The sequence below is a fragment of the Capricornis sumatraensis genome, chromosome 15 (assembly GCF_032405125.1).
Source record: "Capricornis sumatraensis isolate serow.1 chromosome 15, serow.2, whole genome shotgun sequence".
Taxonomy (NCBI): Eukaryota; Metazoa; Chordata; class Mammalia; order Artiodactyla; family Bovidae; genus Capricornis; species Capricornis sumatraensis.
Genome location: NC_091083.1, coordinates 56,330,576 through 56,356,467, shown reverse-complemented (window position 1 = coordinate 56,356,467; position 25,892 = coordinate 56,330,576). Strand labels below are relative to the sequence as shown.

The following is a 25,892-nucleotide window of genomic DNA, read 5'->3' as shown; positions in this document are numbered from 1 at the left end:
TCTCACCAGCAGGCTCTGTCCTGCCTCCAGGCCTCTGGTTCCAGCTCTTCTCCCATCCCCTCATCTTCCTCACCCCCTGCCATCTTCCTGAAGCACAGGCCTTCCAGTTGCCCTGGCCCCGCACCTCTTCCTGGCCCCTCCCCATCCCTGAAGCAGCCATCCTTGACAGAGAGGCACCTCCTTGACAGACAGGCACCTGGCGGGGAGAGCCCACCTCCCCAGAGAGGCCCGGACTCTTCCCCCTGGTTTCCTGGCCACAGCCCCCCTTCAGCTCCCTCTCCTCCCCGCGCCGCTTTTCCAGGCGGTACTGAAGTCCTTCCTACACACACGCTATTTTTGTACCATCACTCTCTCCTTCCTGCCCCCTTCCCCCTACCTTCACTTACTTCCTGCTTTTTCCTTCACCTCGGCCCAGATCTGAAAGGATAGGGGCCCTTCTGGCCCTCACCCACCCCGAGAGGGGCTTTGGCTCTGGGGCCCCGGGACAGGGCCGCAGAGGAGGGGCGAAAGGCAGACGCCCCCCTCCTCCACTCCCCGCGCCCCCGAGCCGCCTCCAGCCTCCCGGGGCGGGAAGCCGGGACTGGCCGCGGCCAGAGTCCGGAGGTGAGGGGAGGCCGGCCGCAACTTCCCCAGTCCACCTTAAGAGGACGATGTAGCCGGCCTGCGGCTCTGACCTTAGAAAAACAAGTTTGCGCAAAGTGGAGCGAGGGGCCCGGCCTCGGGGCAGCCCCGGCGACGCTTCCACCGTCTCGCAGCTCTCGTCCGCCGGGCGGCGCAGGTCCGAGCCCGGCTGGCCGAGGGAGGGGGCGAGGGGGAGGCGGTTCGGGGCCGGGGCCACCGCGCGGGCGTCTGAACTGGCACATTGTCGGAGCCCCGGCAATTCCAGTCCCGAGCCGAGCTGGGCGCCGGCGGCCGGGGCCACAGCCCGGGCCCGGGAGGGGATGAGGGGGTGCCCGGGCCTTGCGCACCGCCCTCTCTCGCTCCCTCCCTCCCCGGGGCGCGCAGCTGGCGGGCGCTCGGCGGAGGTGCCCGCGGGGCCCGAGCCCCGCAGCCTCCAGCGAGGCCGGCGGGAGGAGGGGAAGGGAAGGAGGGCGGGGGCCCCTGCCCAGACTGCGGGCCGGAGGAAGCGAGCCGCGGCGCCGCGAGGAGCCCGGGTGGGGCAGGTGGGCAGCGGCGGGGGCGGCCGGGCCCACTGCCCCTCGCCCTGCCCTGGCGGTCCTCCCTCTCCCGCGCTCTGTCTCGATCTGCGCGCCGCCTCGCTCACTCCGCGCGCGCTCTCTCTCTCTTTCTCCTCAGCTCTCGCCTCTCTGTGTCTCTGGCTCTCTGCCTGGCTCCCTTGGGTCTGTTTCCCTCTCCTGCCGGCTCTCTCGGGCTGTCCCTGGCTTCGTTTCTCGCGCGCTTGGGGTCTCTCCCCTTCTCCGTCTCTTGATCTCTCCGGGGTGGCGGGGCTCGGGGGAGGGGGGTTCCTCCGAAAACCGCGGCGCTGACGGCGCCTCCTAAGCCGCTCCAGGCGCCCGTTCCAGGGAGGGGGGAAGCCCGGCCGGGAGGAGAGGTGGGGGGAGAAGGGGGAGCCTTAGTCATTTCCCCGCTCCAGCCCGCGCCCGCCCGAGCGCGCACTCACGGCCGCTCTCCCTCCTCGCTCCGCAGCCGCGGCCCATGGAGCCAGCCCGCCCGGCCCCCGGCCGCCTCAGGCCGCTGCTCTGCCTGCTGCTCGCCGCGTCCAGCGCCTGGACAGGTAAGCACCCGCACCGCCCACCGCTGCCGTCCCCAAATTGCCGACCCAGGCCTCTCAGCCGGCCGCTCGGAGCCACTCGACTAATGAATGTCTAGCAGTAATAGGGGGAGAGGTGCCTGTAACCAGGGTTACAGATGAGGAAACTGAGGCCCAGAGAGGGACAGCGATTTGCCCAAGGTCACACAGCCAAGGATGGAACCCAGTCTCTCTGGACTCTGACTGTGCGCCACTACGCTGGGCATCAGAACAGACCCAGAAGAGCTGGTTCATTGGCCCCTGCCCAGTCTGATGGGGGAGGCGGGCTGTCAGTGGCTTTCAGAGCGAGGGACCCTGGCTCCTCTGGAATATCTCTCCCAGGTCTTATGTTTTCCACATGTTTGACTTCAGGGTCTGAGAGAAGGGGATAGGGGCAGAGGTCCTTCCTGTATTGGCCAGGATGGAACAGAAACAGGCTATGACAACTGGGGAAGAGTGAGCTCTCCCTCTGGTGCGCAGAGTAAAGCAGTGTTAGTATGGGGGAGAGAGAGGAAGAGAGGCCAGGGTAACTCTGGGGTGAGCGGCTGCGATCTGCGATCTGCAGATGCCGATGTGGAAACACAGCGGATTGTCCCTGTGGTTGCCAAAGCCTCTGGGTGGATGGTCGTCTCCCGGCTGCTCTGTGGCCCCCCTCCTTCCTCCCGCCTTCCCCAGGTTTCCAGGCAGCTCGCTGCAGCTCAGGTGCTCAGTGGGGCTGTTACCTGTGGCTCTGAGCATGTCTTTTTGTTGGCCTACATCAAACACCTGGCTGTCTCCAGCAGGCGGGCTCTGAAGGCTACCGTGTGTTCGCCAAAGGGTGAGGTCACCATTCAGGAGCCCTGCTTCTTAAAGGGGTTTTGCAGCACCCTGAGTCTCCTGGGAGGGTGTGGAGAGCAGAGAAACTGTGTTAAAGGAGTTGTTGGGGGGGTGGAGGATAGGATTTTGTTTCTGGCTGCTTGAAGCCGTGTTGTCAGCAGAGGGGTCTCTGCACCTCCCTCTCTTGAGGGAGGGAGGTAAAGATGAGCTCAGTACCCACCTCCCCCCTCCTTCTGCATTTGCCTAGAGACTGGTAACCATCTGATAGCGGTGAGAAAGGGAGAACTAGCAAAGAGTGGGTGGAGGGAGAGGTGGGGGTGGACAGCAGCTTCTTTCTGCCCCACTGTTTCCACTGAGCCCCCAGAACCCACGCAGGCACCCCCACATATCCCCACCCCCACCCCCACCCCCAGTATTTCAATTACAGCTGGGCCCTTGCTGGGCAAGAGGAAGCCCTAATAGATTTCATGTCTCTCTGATGAGCCAGTGGTGTCTCCGATCTACTCCTTCCTGCCTGAGCTGACCATTTACACCCAGGAAAAGTCTGAGGCCCTGCCCTGCCCTCCTTCCTGGCCTGGGATGCACGAGATTCTCTCACAAGAGCTTAATTTCCCTGAAGCAGGGAACTGGGCCCAAGTTAAGTTCTCAATGTCTGTTTGAGACCCTTCTCTAACCAGGACCCTGTGGTTCCGTCCCTGGGAAATTCAGGGTGATGCTGATTAACAAGTGGGCAGCTGCCTTTCCCAAGGCTGCCTTGGGAGCACCAGCACCCTTCTTGTGAGGAAATTCTCCCCCTTTTGCTATAAAAACAATCTATAAAATGGTAAAGATTAGGCTGTAAAACTTCCGTTCCAATCCATTCAGCATCAATAGCCTGAAAAAGTGGGAGCAGCAGAGGGGCCAAGATTAACTTTGAAATAAATAAATCTTAGGAGGGAAGAATACATTTCTTGGTTGAGGGTGGTGGGGAAGGGGTGTTACCCCCAGAGCTCCAGCTTCTCAGCATCCTTCACTTGGTTCTAAAGGGTCCTGGTCACCCTTGGCCCTGGCATGGAATTCACCTGGTTTGGCTGAAGAATGGGGCTTCAGACCCTTCCCTCAGGTCTCCAGGCATGCATTTTATGACAAAGCAGAAGAGAGGCAGGGCAGAAGAGCAGGAAGGTAGAAGAAGGCAGTTGTCCAATTTTCTAAGAAAATGGATTTGCTTGAGTGAGGAACTCAAATGTCAGGCTTGGGAAGGCATCTTTGGATTGAATGACTACTACTGTCTCCGGCAGAACTGTCGGCCTAGGAGGTGTCACATGACTGCTATGGTTTCACATGATCACTGTTTGGAGGGGGCTACTCACGTGAATTATCTTGGATAGGGGAGGCAGGGAAGAAGTTTAAGATTGCTTTCAGCACAAATGTTGCCAAAGAGAAGTTCTGAAAAGAGGCCAGTGAAGTCACCAACTTGTGTTCTTGGAGCCAGTGTTTGCTCAAACAACTTCACCAAGGGAGATTCTGAGGCAGCAAGAAGGGCAAGGGGCCTGGACTGGGGGCACCCGGGAAGCTGGATTCTGCAGTGGCAGCAGCGGTGCCTGACACCAAGGCTGTAGGCTCCTCACTTGGCCCCTCTGGGTTTGAGGACCTCTGGGACCCCTGCTGGACAGACTGTAGATAAACTCTCATTCGCTCCTTGCTCTGATTTGGAGAAGGCCAGGCCAAAGTGGGTGTCAGGCTTTGGGGAACAGCTGAGCACTCTGGTGAACCTCTCACCCTTCAGAAAAGGGTAGCATGCTGGTGATTCCTCTGTACTTTCCTAAGTGGTGAAATTCAACTCACTTCCTCTTTCACAAGAAAAAACGAGTGGGGTGCCTTGGCCCCAAAGAGTCTGTGGAAGGTCCTTTAAGGTCTTGGTGTTCTCTGGGTACTTTCTTGCCATTAATTACTCCTTTACCAACCCCGTGGAAACTCGTGGTGTGATTCATTCCTTTACTTGCCATCACTTAGCATGTATGAAAGTCCTAATGGGATCCACGTGTTGAGAGAAGGGAGGAGAACCAACATTCCTTGAATGTTGCCTGTATTCCTGGCTGAATCCTAAGTAGTGCCTTATCTGCCAAGTGATCTGCTATCTTATCAGTCAGCAAAACAAAGTGTGAGTTGGCTATTATCCCCATTTTGCAGATGAGAAAAATAGAGTCCAGACTAGGGAAGTAACTTGCCCAAGGGGTAAGTGGTAGGCAGCTTGGATTTTGAATCTTGGCCTTATGGCTGGGTAGCCTTAGAGGGGAGACGTTTGATGACTTAATCAAGGGTACTTTCCAATGGCATGAGAGGGTCCCCCTATCCAGCTCAGATAGAGATTTGTGAAAGGGTTCCTTCTGTGGCAGAAGTTTTTAACTGAGCCACAGTTGTTTCTCTGAGAGTGCCCTGAGGATGGGCCCTCCTAAATGACAGCTCATGGGAGCAGTGTGGCTCCTGTCAGAGCCCCCAGTCTGGGCTGCTGAGCTCTGGAGCCCCTAGAGCTGGAATCTTCCTCCCTGCATCTTCCTGGTGCCCTTTGCGACAGATGGAGAGGGGGTGTGTGAGAGGAAGGCAGTCTAAAACTGTTGTATGAATCCCACACGCATTCGCTCGCTGCTTCCAATGGCTCCGTGTGACAGATTATTTTCTTATTTGTAGTCCTGAACTGATGGAAGGTGCCCCCCCCACCCCCGCCTCTTTTTAATGCGTTCAGATTTCTGGTCTATCAACACAATTCTGATCATGTCACTCTCCTGCTCAAAACTGTTGAGTGGGTCCAAGTTTTCTTAAAAAAAAAAAAAAACCTACAACAGGGCCTGGGCTCCCTCCCTGACAGGCCCTATTTCTAAGCCACATGTTTTCCAAAGAGCTGACCTCTTGAGATGCTGCTAGATGGCCAGACTTCCGCCCTGCAGCCAGAGATTTCCTGGCAGCTCAAGTGTATCAGCACCTGAGAGACCCTGAGATGGCCTCTACTTGTAGAAGCCCCAGCTGGACCCTTTTCACTCCAGGGTTCCCCAGACATACGAATAAGAGGCATTGGGTTTGTTTAACGGCCATTAACACAGGGCCTAACCCGGTTTGGTAAATGTGTGTCTGTGTTAGTTGCTTAGTCGTGTTCGACTCTTTGTGACCCTGTGGATAATAGCTCACCAGGCTCCTCTCTGTCCATGGTATTCTCCAGGCAAGAACACTGGAGTGGGTTGCCATTCACTTCTCCAGGGGATCTTCCCAACCCACGGATCAAACCCAGGACTTCCGCATTGCAGGCATACTTTACCAAAGTTTGTTTAATGCCTTTGTACAAATCCACAACCTCAGCTGGACTTTCTCATCTCTGTGCCTTTGCTTACGCTGTTCCTGCCACCCGAGATGCCGTTTCCTGTATGTCCGTATCATTACATGTCCGAACCTACTCAGCCCTGCCTTCGTGCTGCCTCTTGTTCCATGGATCTCTCTCTCCTCTGAACCTTCACCCCAGGATTTATCTGAGGCTACTTATTACTTTTCCCTTGTTTTTTTTAATCACATATTAGTGCATGTTTAACTCTGGTGGGCATAGTGGTTCTGTGCTGTAGCCTCTCCACACACAGACACAGCCTAGCCTACTTGGACAATTTATTGAGCCCAGTGGTTCAGTTTCCTCATCTGTAAAATGGAAATGACATCAACAACTGTATTTCAGGGACTAAGTTAGCCCACGTTTCATGCTTGAAGCTGTGCCTGGCACGCAGTACGTACTTAGTACCAGCTTACCACACGTTACATTCAGTTGTCATCGTTTTGTTCTGTTGGGGTTTCCTCATCTACGGGAGTGGGACTGATGTTGGTAAAGCACCCTGCAAAAGTCCTTGCACACAGAGCAGAGGCGCTCACAAAACAAGAGCTGTCGCGAGTGAACGTGAGCATCACGTTTCTCCCTGTGGCTTTTGTGCAGTCAGGGAAGACAAGTTGAGCAGAGACTGGCTGGTGTGACTGAATAGTTCCTGGGACTCGGCACCCGCCGTGGGCGCAGCCTGCCTCTAGGTGTCTCTGTCTCGATCCACAGGGCTGGAATTGTGGATTCCCAGACCTGGAAAGCCGGAGGAGGCCTGAGAGAGCTTCCATCAGTCAGCACCTCTGTGTGCGGCCAAGAAAACTGCAGCCCTGAGAGAGGTCAGGGCTGGCTGGGCTCACACAGCAGATCCCTGGCAAGGCTTGGTGGTACACCACGCCCCCTGTCATTCAGGCCAAGCTCTTTAAAACCGAGCTGGGTTGGAAGTTTCCACCACTAAAGCTAGAAATCTGACAGGATGCCACATTCCATGGAAAATACCTAAGTGATAATAATGGGAACCATCGTTCCCGGCCCCGTACTGGGCTCCGCACTTGGCGCGGAAGAACCCAGTGGTGTGTAGAGTTACCCTGGGTGATGTGCATGGTTACCATCAAATCCATCTGACCAGTGAGGAAACTAGGCTCAGAGAGGCAGAGCAACTTGCTCAAGGCCACACAGTAAGAGTGAAGAGTTTAGGATGGCCACAGCACCTATGATGTTCACTCACTCGGGGTCCCTCCACCCTGCCCGGCAGAGAGATGAGGCTCAGGGGTGCTGCTCTCCTGCCCTCTTGGTGCTCCTTGCATATTTTTGTCAGTCAGTCCATCCTCCTGGGAGGCAGAGACAGCGGCTCTTCCCAAGATGTGTTTCCATCGCATACCGAAGAGGGAAGTGTCTATTTTCACAGCTGAAACTGCTTTCCTGTTAACATGGGTGTTCCTGGGACAGGTCTTTCGATAGCGCCCTCCACAAGGTGGATTTTCCCTGCCAGGCCCTCAGTCCAAGGAGGTGCAAAACAGCTGAGGTGGAAGTCGGTGGTGATACAGAATCGGTTCTTTGTGTCTGGAAGATTTCCTGGCACATCTGTTTGGGGGCACAGAGTGTGAGATGGCTGCAGATTAAGCCAGGAGCTGGGGGAGATCAGGTGTGCAGCCCAGGGGGAGATCGGGAGCCAGGAGTGAGAGATGAGCCTGCAGGCGGGAGGGCCGGAGTGTGTGCGTGACAATGCCAGCCTGCGGCGTCCTTCAGAAGTGGCAGCCCAGGCCGGAAGCAAGTCGTGTACGGTGTGCTTGGGCACTAGCTGAGCTGGGACTCTCTGCTGCCTCTTCCTTATCTTTTTATTTTAGAAAATTTCAAATATTTGTGAGATGAGGAATGGTGTGAGGAACCTCAGCTTCAACACTTATCTGCCATTCAAGTTTCACCTGCCCCTCATTTTTCTGGGAAAAGCGGGAGGAGGGAGGATGGGTAAAGACGGCTAGACATGAGGCATCATTTCAGCCATCGATACTTGAACATGTAGACATGAGGCATCATTTCAGCCATCGGTACTTGAACATGAGCCATTGTATAATCCTTATAATGAGCCAAAATGTATGAAGTCCTTCATCCTCCTTTTACAGATAAGGAAACTGAGGATCCCCAAAGCTAAGTTGGGCTCCTCCGAAGGTCACGTGGCCAGTGAGAGTTAAAAAGCTAAATCCACGCCTCGGTTTACTCTTAATCACTTCTCTGTCCTTATTATGGTCATTTTAATTGTAAATATCCATTCAACAAATATTTTTGAGCATCTATGTGCCAGGGGTGGCTCTAGGTACTAGGAATATAACAGCAGACAGACAAAAACACCTGCTCTGATGGAACTGACATCCTAGTGAGAAAGGAAAAACAGACCCAAGTAAACGTTCTGTCAGGTGGAGACAAGTGCCACGAAGAGAGCTAAAGCAGGTCAATAGAATAGACGGTTGAGTGGGGATGGGGTGGGGGTGCTCTCCAAAGAGCAGAGGCCTGGGTAAAACCGAGGGAGCAGCCAAGGGGATATCAGGCTCAGCAGGCCGCACAGAAGGAGTAGCAAGTGCAAAGGTCCTGAGGCTGGGATAGGTCAGCTGTGTTCCAAGAATAGCCAGTGAGGCTGGACTTAAGGGAGAGAGGCAGTGTGGGAGTCAGGAGAGGTCAGGGCCAGACCAAGTAGGATCTAGTTCACTGAGCACTTGACATTGAACATGTGAGGTCATGTGATAGGATGATTACTCTATAACTCATCTCATTTCATTCTCGCCACTGCTCTGTGAGATGGGAACTATTGTTATTTGGGCAGATGAAGAAACAGATATTCAGAGGTGAAGTGACTTGCCTGAGGTCACACAGCTGCTAAGTACGGAGCTAGGTCTGAACTCAGGCCCCTAAACGCCGCAGCACGCTCATCACTGCTGCCTTGTTTCCCCTCTTACCCCCTTCAGTCTCTACCCATAGCACCTGGAGTGAATCAAATCCTCTTGGTCTTTCTCTGAACTTTTCAGTGACTCCCTTCAAATAAAATCAAACTCCTTACTATGATCCCTGAGACATGGCATTTTCTGGAAAACATCCATCTCTCCAGCTCCAACTAGTACCACACTTATCTTCCTCCAAGGGCTCTGGCCGCAGCAGTCTTCTTTCTGGACCTCACGTGAGCTGGCTGCTTTCCTACCTCAGGGCCTTTGCACTTGCTCTTCTCTCCTACCAGAGCACCTTCCCTGGCCTTTGCTTCCTTCAGCCTTCAGCTGCCATCTCACCTCCTCAGAGATGCCTTTTCCAATTGCCCCATTCTAAAACTGGTTCTGCTTGTTATTCTCTTTCGTGGTGCTAAATGTATTTTCACTCCTAGCCATTTTTATATTTGTTTCATTATTTCACCCCTGTCTCTGCCACTAGAATATAAGCTATCTGAGAGTAAGGACTATGTCTTATTCACTGCTGGGTCTCTGGGACCTTATACGGGGCCTGCTAAAAGTAGGCAGATTAATATATATTGTTTGAATGAAGAAAGATCCTCATTTTTAAAAGGGAGCTCGGAACCTTGAGGTCACACAGGCAGTAATCCTGGTCAGAAAACAGACCTGTGCCCTAACGATTACACAGTTCTGCTTCTGTAAGGGGACCACGACTACAAATCCCTGCCCATCATGTGAAATAGCTCAGTTGGTAAGAATCCAGTTGCAATGCAGAAGACCCTGGTTCAATTCCTGGGTCAGGAATATCCCCTGGAGAAGGGAAAGGCTACCCACTCCAGTATTCTGGCCTAGAGAATTCCATGGACCGTATAGTCCATGGGGTCGCAAAGAGTTGGACATGACTGAGCGTCTTTCACTTCACTTCAAGATAATCAGGAAGCACAAAGTATCAGTGCCATCTAGGATGGAGGTAAGGGGCCAGAAACCCTAACTTCTCGCTGTACTGAACAGCTTGCCCCAGTGTAAGCTCCATGGTGAACAAGCAGGTAAACCACGAAACACGGTGCAGTTCATGCTATACTCTCTTGGCCGGGATTTGGCTGGAAGGGCCTGATTCAGTGCCAGCCCCCCCCCGAGGGTCTTCCATCACACCAACCCATCTGATGCAGTGGGTAAGGATGTGGGTGGCGTCAGACTGCTCTGCAGCCTTGTGACTTGACCAAGTGTCTGTACTTCCCTGAGCCTCAGTCTTCCCCTCTGTGAAGCGGGGGTAGGTCAGCCTGTGTTGCTGGGTCCCTGTGGAGGGTTGTGAGGCCTGTCATGCTCCTGGTAATATCCGTGCTCAATGCTTGTTAGCCATCGTTACTCTTATCATCGTGCAGCCATCATTTTCTGGTTGGGGCTCTAAAGAGCAGGTGGAGGCCCTGCTCTTTCACTCACCAACCAGGGCTTGGAACCCACCATGCTGTCCCTCTGAGCCTCAGTTTCCTCTTCTGTGAAGCAGAGGCTCAGCTGGGCTGCTCTCCTGCTGGTCCCTTCCAGCTCAGATGCTCTAGCTGGGATGCCTCTCTCACCCTCCATCGTGATGGTACCCCAGACCCTCTGTCTAGCAGGGGGGGCAATGGACAGGCATCCACTTTGACACACATTCCTGAGTGAATCCAGGTGAATGTGCTGCTTCTTGGCTGTGTGCTCTGGAGGAGGTGTCTTTCTCTGCTCCAAGCCTTGGTTTCCTCATCTGTAAAATGGAAATGCTACCAGTCTTTCCTCTTGCACAGAGACCTTTGAGGGTTAAGGGAATGAAGAGCTGTGGAAAGTGCTTTTGTGAACTGCAAAAAGCACTATAAAAGGCATCTGTGAATAGTGTCAACTTGGGGAAAAATCTTGTCCCTAGAATGTCTGCTGTCGGCCGCAGAATGTGCTGAAACCTTGGCAAATGTCATTTAATAAATGCGTGTCGCTTTAAGGGGGCCTTTATCTCAACTGGGAAAATGTGTGTGTCCTTGGCAGCCTGAGAATCCAGAAGCCTGAGCCGGAGGGAACCCGGTCACAGAGGGAAGAGATTGCATGTGTCTGACGTTTGTGTTTGAGTTCTGCTTCTGCCCCTTCCTGCCTCGTCGGGTCTCAGCTTCCTCACCTGGAAGAAGGGGCTGGTGACAACAGCAGTTGCATCCCTAGGCCATGACAGTTAAATAAATGAGGGCTTCCTGTTATGTGGCCTTATCTGCTATGTGTTATCAGTGTGTTGTACCCATGAGAGTGTGGCTGGGAAGCACCAGGGCTTGTCCTAGAGGAACAGCTGGGCCTGGAGGTTTGGGGTTAAAAGGACACACCGGGGTTCTCAGCCTCTCCAGGCTTCATCCTGGGCCTCAGTTTCTCCTTCTGCAAAATGGGGAAGTAGGGGAAAGGTTAGGCTGTCAAGAAAGTGCATGGTGGGTGTTACTGCCCCTGCCTGCTCTTGCAGCCTCGCCTGGCCCCACCAGGCCTGGAGAATGCAGAGGGTATGTATAGCACACATCGAGTGGTAGTTCTTTCCCTGCTGCTTTGAAAACAGGGCTGTACCGTGAGCATTTCTTCATTACATCCAGGTCCCATCTAAACCCAGCAAACACTCACCAGGGCCTCTGGCCCTCCCAGCCTCCTGCCAACAGTGCACACAGCTTGTGCACAGGTTCTGCTCCAAGGGGTCTTGTGTAGACATCGAGGCAGAGCTGGTTCTGCCTCTGAGAGAATCTGTAGCGTCTTAGGCTTACGGCTGCAATCGTCTGTCTTCCTCTTCATCCTTAAATATCCACTGCCGTGGTAACGCCCCGCACTGAGCACTTCCTCTGTGCCAGGCACAGCACTGAGCTCTTCACACACGTTAGCCTGTTTCATCCTAGAATAGCCCTGGTGTTAATGTCATTATTATCAGCAGCATCATCCTCATTCTATAGATGAGAAACCAGAGTTCCAAGGGGGTCAAGACACTTTCTGGGGTCTCATGCGTGGCAGAATTAGAATCCAAACTACAACATACATTCAGCAAATGCCAGTCACTGGTATAAACCTGGAGGATACTGCAGGGAACAAAACTGAGTCCCTCTCAAAGGATTTATAAGTCTAGGTGGGGATTTAGATGCTGATGAAATTGACAAATGCTTATAATATGTTGGGTGGTGGGTGATATGTATTGTAGAAAAATAAAGCAGAGCAAGGGACATTGAGGGGGGTAGTGCTTTATACACAGTGCCAAGGAAGCTTCTCAGGCCTGAAGAAGGTGAGGGATCCAGCATGCAGATATCTAGAGGATGAGAGTGCCAGGCAGAGAGAGTGGCAAGGGCAAAGGCCCTGAGGTGAGTTAAGAATCCAGCACGGTTGCGAGCAAGGCTGCAGGAAGGATCCTGGGTCTCACCGTGAGAACAATGAAGGCTGCAGAAGGGTTTTGCACAAAGGAATGATCATGTTACCTTAGGTTTTATGGGCTCCTCTCACTGCAGGGAGCGTCCATCACAGAGAGGTGAGGTGGAGCAGGGAGGCTGGTTTGGACGCTGAGATAAGGATCTGGTGAAGGATGGTGGCACAATAGAGGTGGTAAGAAGGGGTCAGAGTCTGGCCAAATCTTGGAAGGTGAGCCAGCTGCTCTGCTAATAGCTGGCTGTGGGTCAGGGGAAAGATGGGAGTTGGGGAAACGTACAGATCTCAGGCCAGCTCTTCCAACCACTGAATGTCTGGCCTTGAGGAGAGAGAGAGAGTGGTACCCCCTTGTTTACAGGTGAGAAAGTGGAAGCTTTGAGAAAAGTGACTCTGCTAAGTCACCCTGCTAGGGCTGATATATGCTTCTTCTGGCCCCAGCGCCCAAGCTTCAGACTGTCTTGGCACTTTAAGAGTTTACCTGCTACGTGGAGGGGGATACCAGGGTCTGCCCTTTACCTGCATATGGACAGTGTCCAGTTCTCTGTGTCGCCTGGAGTGGCAATGGAGGAGAGAGTACCCTGATCCCAGGGGACCCGCTCCCATGTTATTCACAAGGTCATGTGTATCCTCATTTGTACTGGTCCCAAGGCAGGTGCTAGTTTCCACCGCAGCACCTGGGGCATCTCCACCCAACAGGTACCAGTAGGCTGCTCCCAATGATGGCCTGCTCTTTAGATGGCAACTGAAGCCATCCTTTAGGGTCCTAGGTAGCTCAGTCCTGGGCTAACCCTTCCCCAGCATGCTCACAGTTACTGAGTATGTCCCAAGGACTCTGCCCTGGTCCCTTAATTGTGCCAAGCCCTTTTCTCTCCTCTACACCCATGCTCACATGGTTCTCCCTTCTTGAATGCCTTTCCTTCGCCCTAGCCTTTGTCAGCTTTCAAGACCCAGCTCAGGGACCACCACCTCCAGGAAGTCTTCTCAGATCTCTTCCAACACCCTGTCCCCAAGCCTCTTACTGATCACCCTGCACATGATTATTGCCTGTGTTCAAGACTCTGCCCTACAAGAGTGAGAACCCATCTGACTGCTCTGTGTCCTGTGGCATCCAGGACACAACCTGTCCGTAGAGTGAGGCTTGAAAGGGTGTAAGTGAATCAGCCTGACTCCAGAGGAAAGTCAGCACCTAGCTGCAGCTGGTACTCCTGGATCAGAGCCCCAGGCTCCCCATTGGGAACTGCAGAGTCTACACAGTCATCACCTGTGGAACCCCCTCCTGAATGCATCCTGGGAGCCTCCTGCCCCACCCAGGGTCATGAGCTCCAGCAGGGCAATTCCAGGCTGGCCTCTTCACCACTGTGCCCTGCGGCTACTGCCTAGTAAGTAGGTGCTAAGTTTGAGCCTCCTATCAAGGGTAGGACCCTGTCCCAGGGGTCAGACAGGGCCTTGCCCACCAGGAGCCAGACTTGAGGGGGCATCTGCTCTTTCACTACCCCGTGTGTGCCAGGCATGTTCACAGCTGGGCACTCACAGTGTACATGACAGTGGTCCCCACACACACTGCGGCCCCTTCTCCCCAGCACTTACGTCAGCACACACACCCTCACATTCACACTCATGTACACCATTCCCATTGCACACGTGCCCTCCCTGCACACATACACACACACTCGTGCACACACCCCACTTCTCTCCTCCCTGCGTGCACCCACATTTGTATGTACCCACATGCTCACACCCCTCCCAGACGTCTATTTGTTCACACCTTGGGCAGAGACACACACCAACAGGTTCACACCCACATTCAGAAACTCTCCTGTGCACAGTTCATGCCCCTGCCGGGCCCTGGTTCCCGGTCCCCTTCTGACACACTCCTGAGCTGCACCAGAGCATGTTCCTGCACATGTGAGCATCTTGTACACAAGCTTATGTGTGTATGCAGCCCTGCACCCACCCATGCACACATGTGTGAATACCTGTGCTTGGCACACCCATGCATGCATGTGCACATTTCTCCTTCTCTCCTGTGTGCATACTCCCATCCACCCTCCTCACTACACACTCATACACAGACATCAACTCGTAACCCAGAAGATGCCTAAGGCACTGCCTAAGGAGGTGCTGCTGTGTTGAGGGGGTGGTAAACCAGCACGCCCCACCAACAAGGATGGCCAGTAACAATCAAAGCCAGGAAGGGGGATACTAAGCCAGGTGGGGCCAGGGTAGATGTTTTCTTGGGATACTGAGCCCCAGGTGCTGCCAGAGCTCCCGCCATAGCCTCCCAGGCCCCAAGCTCCTTGGGTTTGTGGAAATCTGAGGGGTGGCCTCCAGTTCAATTCAGTTCAGTCACTCAGTCGTGTCCAACTCTTTGAGACCCCATGAATTGCAGCACTCCAGGCCTCCCTGTCAATCACCAACTCCTGGAGTTCACCCAAACCCACATCCATTGAGTCGGTGATGCCATCCAGCCATCTCATCCTCTGTCATCCCCTTCTCCTCCTGCCCCCAATCCCTCCCAGCATCAGAGTCTTTTCCAATGAGTCAGCTCTTCGCATAAGGTGGCCAAAGTACTGGAGTTTCAGCTTTAGCATCATTCCTTCCAAAGAAATCCCAGGGCTGACTTCTTCAGAATGGACTGGTTGGATCTCCTTGGAATCCATGGGACTCTCAAGAGTCTTCTCCAACACCACAGTTCAAATGCATCAATTCTTCAGTGCTCAGCTTTCTTCACAGTCCAACTCTCACATCCATACATGACCACTGGAAAAACCATAGCCTTGGCTAGATGGCCCTTTGTTGGCAAAGTAATGTCTCTGCTTTTCAATATGCTATCTAGATTGGTCATAACTTTCCTTCCAAGGAGTAAGTGTCTTAATTTCATGGCTGTAATCACCATCTGCAGTGATTTTGGAGCCCCAAAAAATAAAGTCTGACACTGTTTCCACTGTTTCCCCATCTATTTCCCATGATGGGGCTAGATGTCATGATCTTAGTTTTCTGAATGTTGAGCTTTAAGCCAACTTTTTCACTCTCCTCTTTCACTTTCATCAAGAGGCTTTTTAGTTCTTCTTCACTTTCTGCCCTAAGGGTGGTGTCACCTGCATATCTGAGGTTATTGATATTTCTCCCGGCAATCTTGATTCCAGCTTGTGCTTCTTCCAGTCCAGCGTTTCTCATGATGCACTCTGCATAGAAGTTAAATAAGCAGGGTGACAATATACAGCCTTGACGTACTCCTTTTCCTATTTGGAACCATCTGTTGTTCCATGTCCAGTTCTAACTGTTGCTTCCTGACCTGCATATAGGTTTCTCAAGAGGCAGGTCAGGTGGTCTGCTATTGCCATTTCTTTCAGAATTTTCCAGTTTATTGTGATCCACACAGTCAAAGGCTTTGGCATAGTCAATAAAGCAGAAATAGATGCTTTTCTGGAACTCTCTTGCTTTTTCCATGATCCAGTGGATGTTGGCAATTTGATCTCTGGTTCCTCTGCCTTTTCTAAAATGAGCTTGAGCATCAGGAAGTTCACAGTTCACGTATTGCTGAAGCTTGGCTTGGAGAATTTTGAGCATTACTTTACTAGCATGTGAGATGAGTGCAATTGTGCGGTAGTTTGAGCATTCTTTGGCATTGCCTTTCTTTGGTATTGGAATGAAAACTGACCTTTTCCAGTCCTGTGGCCACTGCTGAGTTTTCCAAATTTGCTGGCGTATGGAGTGCAGCACTTTCACAGCATCATCTTTCAGGATTTGAAATAGCTCAGCTGGAATTCCATCACCTCCACTAGCTTTGTTCATAGTGATGCTTCCTAAGGCCCACTTGACTTCACATTTCAGGATGTCTGGCTCTAGGTGAGTGATCACACCATCGTGCTTATCTTGGTCATGATGATCTTTTTTGTACAGTTCTTCCGTGTATTCTTGCCACCTCTTCATAATATCTTTTGGTTCTGTTAGGTCCATACCATTTCTGTCCTTTATCGAACCCATCTTTGCATGAAATGTTCCCTTGGTATCTCTAATTTTCTTGAAGAGATCGCTAGTCTTTCCCATTCTGTTGTTTTCCTCTATTTCTTTGCATTGATCGCTGAAGAAGGCTTTCTTATCTCTTCTTGCTATTCTTTGGAACTCTGCATTCAGATGCTTATGTCTTTTCTTTTCTCCTTTGCTTTTCACCTCTCTTCTTTTCACAGCTATTTGTAAGGCCTCCCCAGATAGCCATTTTGCTTTTTTGCATTTCTTTTCCATGGGGATGGTCTTGATCCCTGTCTCCTGTACAATGTCATGAACCTCATTCCATAGTTCATCAGGCACTCTATCTATCAGATCTAGACCCTTAAATCTATTTCTTACTTCCACTGTATAATCATAAGAGATTTGATTTAGGTCATACCTGAATGGTCTAGCGGTTTTCCCTACTTTCTTCAATTTAAGTCTGAATTTGGCAATAAGGAGTTCATGATCTGAGCCACAGTCCGCTCCCAGTCTTGTTTTTGCTGACTGTGTAGAGCTTTTCCATCTTTGGCTGCAAAGAACATAATCAATCTGATTTTGGTGTTGACCATCTGGTGATGTCCATGTGTAGAATCTTCTCTTGTGTTGTTGGAAGAGGGTGCTTGCTATGACCAGTGCATTTTCTTGGCAAAACTCTATTAGCCTTTGCCCTGTTCAATCCATATTCCAAGGCCAAATTTGCCTGTTACTCCAGGTGTTTCTTGACTTCCTACTTTTGCATTCCAGTCCCTTATAATGAAAAGGACATTTTTTGGGTATTAGTTCTAAAAGGTCTTATAGGTCTTCATAGAACTGTTCAACTGCAGCTTCAGCGTTACTGGTTGGGGCATAGAGTTGGATTACTGTTATATTGAATTGTTTGCCTTGGAAATGAACAGAGATCATTCTGTCATTTTTTAGATTGCATCCAAGTACTGCATTTCAGACTCTTTTGTTGACCATGATGGCTACTCCATTTCTTCTGAGGGATTCCTGCCCGCAGTAGTAGATATAATGGTCATCTGAGTTAAATTCACCCATTCCTGTCCATTTTAGTTTGCTGATTCCTAGAATGTTGATGTTCATTACATGTATAGGTTTTTTCTTATTACAGGTGGGATACTGTCAATATTCTGTTTTTAAAAAAATTTTTAATATAAATTAATTTATTTTAATTGGAATTGGAGGCTAATTACTTTACAATATTGTATTGGTTTTGCCATACACTGACATGTAAATATTCCTTAATAGCTATCCAGTTTAAAAAATCTGAAAATACCCAAAATAGAAGGAATAAAAAAGAAAAAGCCCATTAGATTCAGGATCCAAAGAGAGTTGCGTTTTATAGCCTTGTGTAGTACCTCATAGTTGTTTGTTTACATATAGTTTTAGTTTATTTTACAAAGTCATGATCATACTGAAAGCAGTTTTCCTGCTTCCCTATTGTACAAGTAACACAAACAGAAAACATAAAAGCAGAATCCCTTGGAAGTCTGCTACTCACGATTAGTCATGTTAGTCTTTAAATCAGATATACATCTTTTTCAAAATTAGAAGTTTAAGATTACATGGAAAACATCACTTAGTAACTGACTCTGATCTTGTCATCTATTTCTGTGTCCATAATTATAATCCTTATATGTAGGTGTGGTCATAAGTTCATCATCTTGGGATCAACAGTCTCCTTTACTTGGAAATTACAATATTTGCAATTTTTTATTTTTTATAAGAACACCTGAATGAATGGTGCAAAATATTTGCAAAGATCCTTAGTAATATGAGCATGATTTTACATTGTTTTTATTCACTCATTTTTTACCAATGTCAAAATGCAGTTATCTTTGATGGGATTCTATGAGATTATTACTTTGTTTTTATACTTTTGCTTTCTTTAAATGCTTTACAATGGACAGGTTTTATTTGCTAACCACAATATCATTTAAAATTATACCTTGCAAAAATGTCCAGATTACCAGTTTCACAGTTACTGTTTTGTGATGGCTGCTTGTAATTCCATCTAGAGAATAGGCCACAGTTCCCTTAACCATCCCTGTCACTGAGCACTTGAGTTTTTTCCCAACTTTCACAAGATTGTTCCATGGGGACCCCACTCCATATTTGGGGTCGCATCCTTGTGGAGCAGCCCAGCAAAGGCTGGGGAACAGCCGCCACGCCTGGGTGCCTCCCGCCACGCTGTTTTCCTGAAAGGATGGCCCACCCTCCAGTCCCACTAGCACCGTGAGAGGATGGCTGCCCAGCTGCCCTCTTCTCCCTGAGACAGTACAGGCTGCTGAACCATTGCCAGGAGGGCAGGAGAGAGTGGGAAATGGGTTTGTCAGTGATGCCAGCGTGATGACCCCAGGCCCAGAACCGCGGGAGTGGTTTTTAAGAAGCCCAGTTCCCAGAACAGGACCTGCAGAGAAAAAGAAAAGCAAGCAAATGAGGGAAAGACTCTGCTGAGAAAAAACACACAAAGATTAAAATAATATTTGGCACTTACATCGCACTTTTAAAATTCTTCAAACGCTTTATAAACACTGGCTAATTAATTAAACCTCCTAAATCTGGCTGCAGTTGGTGGAGAGAGCTTGAGAAGAGCTAAAAAAAAAAAGTAGGGGGGACAGCCCTCCACAATGCCAGATTTTATTGTCGCCTCCCTGGGTGTGACTGCAGGCCTCCGGGTGCAGCACAAGAATAACCCTGCCCCAGCCCTGCTTCTGGATTCGCACCCCATGTCCTGCTCATGGTCCCTTGCCAGCTGCTGACTCACAGCCCCGTGCAGTGGTATTGATGAGGATAATAATAACCACCACCGATTACGTGCATCTATGGTCCAGGCCCAGTCCCAGGCTCCAGGCTCGGTGTCTTCCAGACCTGCCTTTAGCAGCCCCTTTAACAGATGAGGCAAGAGGCTCAGAGAGAGGATTTGCCCAGGAGCAAGTGAAATCCCTCCTTCCTTCATTTTTGTGTTCTTTCAGTGTGTGTTTATCAAGGGCCCAGCGTGTGCCAGGCAGTGTCCTAGGCATGGGGTCAGAAACACTTCCTTGTGGATCCTGTTTCCTGCTTGAGGAGAAATGTCAATCCAGAGAAAGTCAAGTATAATGTACCTTTGGTAATGATGGGAACAGAGACTAAAGTTTAATCAGCACGTGTGCTGTAGGCACTTATATCCAACCATTTCCTCATGACTGTCCCGGCGGGGGCGGGGGGGTCAGGAGTGGGTGATGGAGTCCCACAAGGGCAGGTGCTGAGCTGGCTGGGTGGGGACTGCACTCTCACCCAAGCCTGCTGGCCCCAGCACCTGTGCATACTCCAAGCTGCGTTTCTAGTGTTTTCTCTGGTGTGGATGTGGACCCATTAGGAATGTTCCTAGATAGATGCTGTTGGTGGCTGCTAATGAGGCCTGGAATGTCTCAGGGTGCCTGCCTGTCTCCATGGGCCTCCTCCCTGTGTCTCCCATACACCTGGCCACCCGCTTCACCCCAAGCCCCTGCCCTCTGCGGATTCTGGTTTCTTCCCTGCACCATGAGGGTTGGGCTGCCCTCAGGCTGCCACTCTGCATCTCTGATCACCAGCCATGAGAACTGGGCAATCCCTGGCATGGAAGTCAGAGCTGGGACCATGGGCAGAGGGATGAGAAGCCTGTCCTGTAGTTCAGGCTTGCCCACAGTGAAGGCAAACAGGAGTCTGTGGCTGGACAGATTCACAAGGTCACTCTTCCTGCTCAGCCAGAGGTGAGGGCCTGCTTAGGGCATCAGCTACAACCCTGTCTGATGTACAAAGCAAGGTGGCCTAGGTCAGGACAGGACAGGGTCACATCGGGTCAGTGGAGCAACCAGGCAGAGGCCATTTGGCCCATCTGCACATCTGCCAGTTTGGCATCACTATGCGTCTCTGTCTTTTCTCTCTGTTTTCTCCCTGCGTATCTGTCTCTCACTCCGTCTCTGTCTGCTCCTCCCTCTGCCGATCTGTGTGTGTGTGTGTGTGTGTGTTTCTCCAGGGTCTTCATGATCTGTCCTTTCTCCCCACCCCCACCTTGTTTAGAATCAGGGCCCTGGCTGCACCTCCCTCTTAGCAGCCACAGCACCTCCTACAGCATCTTTACCTGGCCTGTCCATCTTCCTTCTGTGTCCCCCTTCCCCCAACCTCCTCTACTGGGAATCCCTGATCATGTTCCCCAGTCCTCTTTAATCTGGGGCTCGGCCCCCCTGCACCACTGACCTCCTGGACTGCTTCCACCTGTCCATCCCAGGAGCCTTTGAGGCCTGACCTGGATCCAGCCCCTGTGTGTCCCAGCATCCAGCCTGGGCCTGGCCTGCAGGGGCGTCACTGAGGGCCGATGGAAGTGAAGTTCACTTAGTCACTGTGCCCAGCTTGGTGCTCAGGGGCTTCTGTGTGTCATCTCACTCTCTTTCCAGAACACACAGAAGGCTGTGGGTGTTCTACCCTTCCTGTGGATAACGTAACTGAGACTGAAGCAATGGATAAGCTCGGGTCATGGGTGAATAAAAAGTGAGCCAGGTCTCAAACCAGTTCAGTTGGCTCCAGACACTAGACCCTTCTTTTTGACCCTGTTCTGGCCTAGGCATGTTGTTTTTTCCTTCTAGAGATCCATGGAGACAGGGCCGTAGTAACTGACAGACGAGGCCAAGGCCCAGAGGGCAGTAACTCACACCACACAGTGCCTGGCAGCATCCAGCACACTCGCAGGCCTCCCTGTAGGATCTTCATGGTTGCCTGAGTGATGGCCAGGGTCACTCAGCAGGACTGAGCCAGGACTCACACCCAAGTCCTTGTACCCAAGTACTTCACTGGTCCATGGCCTACATGGGACCCAACTGCCTAGTATAGTCTCTCTGCCCAGGGCCTGCTTGCTGAGCCAGACCTGAAACAGAATAGAGCCCCTCACACACACCGTGCTGCCACCCACTTCTGAACCTTTGCCCAGGCAGGTCCTTCTCTCAGGAACACTTGTGCCCCTTTCTTTACTCCTGGTAAATTCAGACTTGAACTCAGAGCCCAGTTCAGACATGACTTCCATCGATGGCTCAGGTACTCAGACTTACTGTCTGCCACATTTTCAGCCTCTCTGTGCTTCAGTTTCCTCCTTTGTAATAGGGTCTCAAGTTACAGGTTCGTTGTGAGGGTCACATGTGATACATGTGCAGTGGACTGAGTTCAAGGCCAGCTCATGGTATGCACAGTCACTGTAAGCTGTCGTTGATAAACACTTGAGAAAACCTACAGGATCACATGAGGATGAATACATAACTGCTCTGTGTCTTCCTCCAGGAGCGGCAGGTGAGGGGGAGCTGCAGGTGATTCAGCCTGAGAGGTCAGTGTCGGTTGCAGCAGGAGAGACGGCCACTCTGCACTGCACCGTGACCTCCCTGAGCCCCGTGGGGCCCATCAAGTGGTTCAGGGGAACTGGGCCAGGTCGGGAGTTAATCTACAGTCAAAAAGGAGGTGTCTCCCCCCGAGTAACAAGTGTTGCAGATACCACAAAGAGATACAATATGGACTTTTCCATCCGCATCAGTAACATCACCCCAGCAGACACTGGTGTCTACCACTGTGTGAAGTTCCAGAAAGGAGAACAGGGCGACGTGGAGTTTAAGTCTGGTTCAGGCACTCATCTCACTGTGAGCGGTGAGTATGGCTTGGGTCTCCTTTGTCTGCTGGTATGTGATAACGTGTCAACAGGAATGCCCTTCACTCTGTGAGCAAAAAAAAAGAAAGAAAAAAAAGGCAGTCAGATGCAGCACTGTGTGCTTTCCCATGGTCTGGACATGTTCTGATTTCACGCCCTTCTACAGGTCAGGGAAGTTGAGGTCTGTGGGGGTCATGCTAATTACTCCTCGTCCAGCTCATCCCATCCAGCTCTTTGGTTCCAGGGATGAGGGAACTGAAAGTCTGAGTGACTTTCCCTGTCGCAGGTCAGATCCTACCACCTGCCTCCACAGAGTACTCCCTTCAATGTGGCTGAGTGTTCCATCTGCTCAGCACTTACTGAGCACCTCCTGTGTGCCAGGCCCTGCCCTGGATGCTGGGGAGGCAGCAGTGAGCAAAGCAGGCAAGGGCTCCTCTTATGTGAAGCTTATGTCCGCTTCCTCCCAAAGAGGAGAAAGCCTTCCAGGGCGGGGAGGGGAGATGTGTTTATACCTTCTTCAGAAACTACACACTGAGGAGAAATTTTTAGGGCAGACATCCAGTGTTTACTCTGATGGCCCTGCTTGAAGGAGATGCCCAGAGGTTGGGTGTTTCCTGGGGATCTGTTGAGAAAACCCTTCACTGAAAGCTCCCAGCAGAGCTGGGTCATCTCAGAAAAATGTCCTCATGTGGCTGACTTAGGGGCAGCCCCATTGAGGTAGCAAAGGTACTCATTTAGGGTTTTCTGCCAGAGGTCCAGGATCCTCTTTCTAATTCCTGAATCCTGGACTGTCAGCACAGGAAGGACCTTTAGACACCATCCTCCGACCCCCCATGTACACATAGGGGCCTGAGGCCAAGAGGTGACAGGGACCCAGACCACAGTCACATGGTCAGTGAGGGGATCCTTCCAGAACCCAGTCTGATTCCAGGCCAGTCCCCTTCCTGCAGCAACATTGAAACTGGTTTCATGGAAGAGCCTGGTATAAGGAGGGAGCAAAATAAAAGCCCCTTAATTTGAACCATTGAACAGGGACCCTTTTCATAGGTTTCCCAAAGGTTCATAATGCCCCTTACATGCAGGCCCTGAGACCCAAGGCGATTGGGAACCTCTTCCTACTTTTGTTTTAACCGTAAATCCCTCATTCCACATCATCACCTGGAGCTGCCCAGTATTTCAACAGCTGCAAAGCACTTGGCATATGGAGACAGCATCTACCAGTCTTTGTTAACAAATAAACAAGTTGTTCCCAAACTTAGGCCATTAAAACAGAACTACAGTGGATAACCTTACCTATACATCACTCTACTCTGGTGGGAGACGCCCACTGTAAGTGGCATTGCTAGTTCAGGCAGTATATGGATTTAAATTTGGGTAGAAATTGCCCCAGATTTCTCTCTTAGATGTGGTAATAATTGAATCTCCCTACAACCCCTGGACATAGAAAAGGAAGGTGGCTTTTTCCTGATTTTGCAGATACTACTTAATTTCCCAGATGATGGGTTCCTTGCCCGCAAATCACAGCCAGTAAGTGGCCCACCACCACCACTCAGATCTGCTGCCTCCCAGGAGGCTGCTCTGCCTCTTCCCCAGGCCGCCTGCCCAGATGATTCCCTGGGTGAGAACAGAGGGAGGGGCGGGGAGCAGCCTGTCAGATGTGGAATCTTCCTCATGGCTTATACTCCTTATAACCAGTGTCTGAGGGAGGGGTTCATCTGTTGTCCTTTTATAGATGAGGACACCGAGGCTCAAGGAGGGGACATGGCTGGTGAGCAAGTAGGAGAGCCAAGATTGAACCCAAAGCAGTCTGACTCACAGCCCTGTTCTCTGCATACCTCACCGTGCTTGTCAAAGTGGGGAGAAAATTCCAGCCTTGTCCTCTTAAAATGCTGTATTGTTCTATTCTTCAGTATGAAGTATAAAAAGAGAGTCCTGTGTGAGAGGCAGGACTACCTTTATAACCAATTCAGACAGATACTACAATATGTCATGATTTTCCTGAAAAACACTTAAAAGCATCAGGAGTCATTTCTGCCCGTTGATGTGATGTCGACCCTTCACCAGGCCCCTGTGGAACAGATCTGGGAAGGGTGGTGTGGTCAGAGTCCAGAGGGGCCACTGAGACCCAGCAGCACTGGACACGCCCATTCCTGGTTCTGTGGACTGAGGATGAGGAGGGGGAGATGTTCTCTAGAGGATGGTGGGGCCCTGTGTAAGCAAGAGTTCCTGTTCTAGACTCAGGTGTCAGGAGCCCATGTCTTCCCTTGTTGTTCCAGGGTCCCCAGGGCTGGGCCCTGAGAGGCTCCTCCTCCCTGTAGTCACTTGAATTCAAGAATCTGAGGGAAAAGGTGGGGTGGTGGTCAGGGTGGGGGCTCCTGAAGGTGGGCACTTGCTCTGCTGATGGGCCTGAAAGCTTGGACTTGACAGGATATTCCAGGACACAGTCAGGGGTGAGAGGAGACAGACCCTTCATTTCTCTCCACCTCAGTTTCCTCATCTGCACGATGGTGGTCGTCATGTCTTTCAGGAGAGTTGGAAGGATTCGAGGAGCTCTGTCCAAATCACCAGCACAGAATAGGGACTCCTAACTAAACGTGTTACTTCCAGGCTGAGACCCAATTCCCTGTGCTGGGCTCCCGTTTCCTCACCTATGGAAAGAAGATCATCTCACAGCCTTTGCAGGGTGTTCCAGGAGTATAATGGCCTGGCGACAGGACAGCCCCTCGGGAATGAATGGTGCTGGCCTCTCAGGCTCTGTGGTCTTGGGCACATCTCAGTTCCCCCTGCTCCTCAGTTTACGCATCTGTGAAATGGTGGGATCAAGGATCTGTGATGACTGGAGAGGGTCTAGGAAGCCCTGGATAGGGTGGGTTAGGGTGTTCCTGAGCTCAGTGCACAGTGGTCGAGCCCCCTGCCTGGGCCCCCCACCCCAGTTCTGCCCTGTTCTGGCTCTGCGACCTCTGATGAGTCCCTCCCCACCTTGGGGCTCAGTGTCCTTGTCCCCTGGTGACAGCCCCAGCCTCACAGAGTAGCTGCAGGGACTGAATGAGGGCACACGTCAAGAGCTTAGAGCAAAGCCAAGCATGTGGGACAGGTTCCACCAACGTGAGCTCTGATGTCCCAGAGCCAAAGGACCTTGAAAGAGTTTTTCCCTCCAGGACTAAATGTAATGGGTTGGAGTGGAACTAGGAGACTTTCAACCTCAACTGCTCATTGGAATCACCTGGGAGGTGGTGACAAGCTCCAAGGACTCTGGGTCCACCCTAGAAATTCTAGTGTAAGTGCACAGATGTGGCCTGGGCAGCTGAGTGTCTTAGCTCCTGCAGAGGATGCTGGTGCCTAGCCAGGGCAGAGGAGTCCTGAGCTACGTGTTCTCTGAGATCACAGAGGGAGAGCTGTAGTTTTTTGCTGAAGAAGGTAGGTTCCACTTGGTGCCTGGGTTGTAAGAACAGATCTTTTGGGTGTTCAGAGTAGCCTGTGATGGTGACAGCTCTTAGGAGGCCCAAGAAAGTCAGCCTAAGTGGGTTGGCAGGGACACCCCTCAGTTCCAACGGAACTCACCTAGGCTGAGAGGGGCTTCCTGCCCACTCAGACCACCTGTTCAGACCTGAGCTTCATCGCTGGGGAAACCTTCCCATCTTTAAACATGTGTGTGTCTAAACAGGTGCTGGAATCCCCAACAACACTCCATGCTCAGCCCAGAGCCCTCCTGCCTCAATAACCACAGTGACACTGACGAAATCTGCCCTCTGTCCTTTCAAAATGCTTCCAGCTCTGAAAAAAGCTGATCTGTAGGAAAACACCTGTGATCCCTTGTGTGTTTTGAAAGCCAGTTTCCCCAGCTTTTTTCCTGAGGGGGTAGTTTTGAAAAGAGGGAGAGGGTCCTAGCTTGGTGGTTTTCTACTCCTTTATTCATGTGAGTCTTTCATGGCAGCTGCAGGGAACAAGGTCTGAGACTTGTTTTTTCCACAACACTTTTGTTTTGCCTTCTTACTGCCTAGAGAATAAATACCTAGGAATGACCTAGGTATG

At 51.4% G+C, this 25,892-nt stretch overlaps 1 protein-coding gene across 2 annotated transcripts in view; it reads left to right on the top strand.

The window, feature by feature from the left end:
* Positions 1-1,326: 1,326 nt before the first annotated feature.
* Positions 1,327-25,892, top strand: part of SIRPA (signal regulatory protein alpha) — a 43,873-nt gene continuing 19,307 nt past the window's right edge. Inside the window, exons 1-3 of one of the 2 annotated variants that reach the window (XM_068987800.1) lie at positions 1,327-1,340; positions 1,648-1,735; positions 21,503-21,859. In XM_068987800.1, coding sequence (XP_068843901.1) covers positions 1,657-1,735; positions 21,503-21,859 — 436 coding nt within the window. In that variant the 5' untranslated portion in view covers positions 1,327-1,340; positions 1,648-1,656. Of the gene's footprint in view, positions 1,341-1,633; positions 1,736-21,502; positions 21,860-25,892 lie in introns of those variants that run through there. The other variant, XM_068987801.1, reaches the window with a different exon arrangement.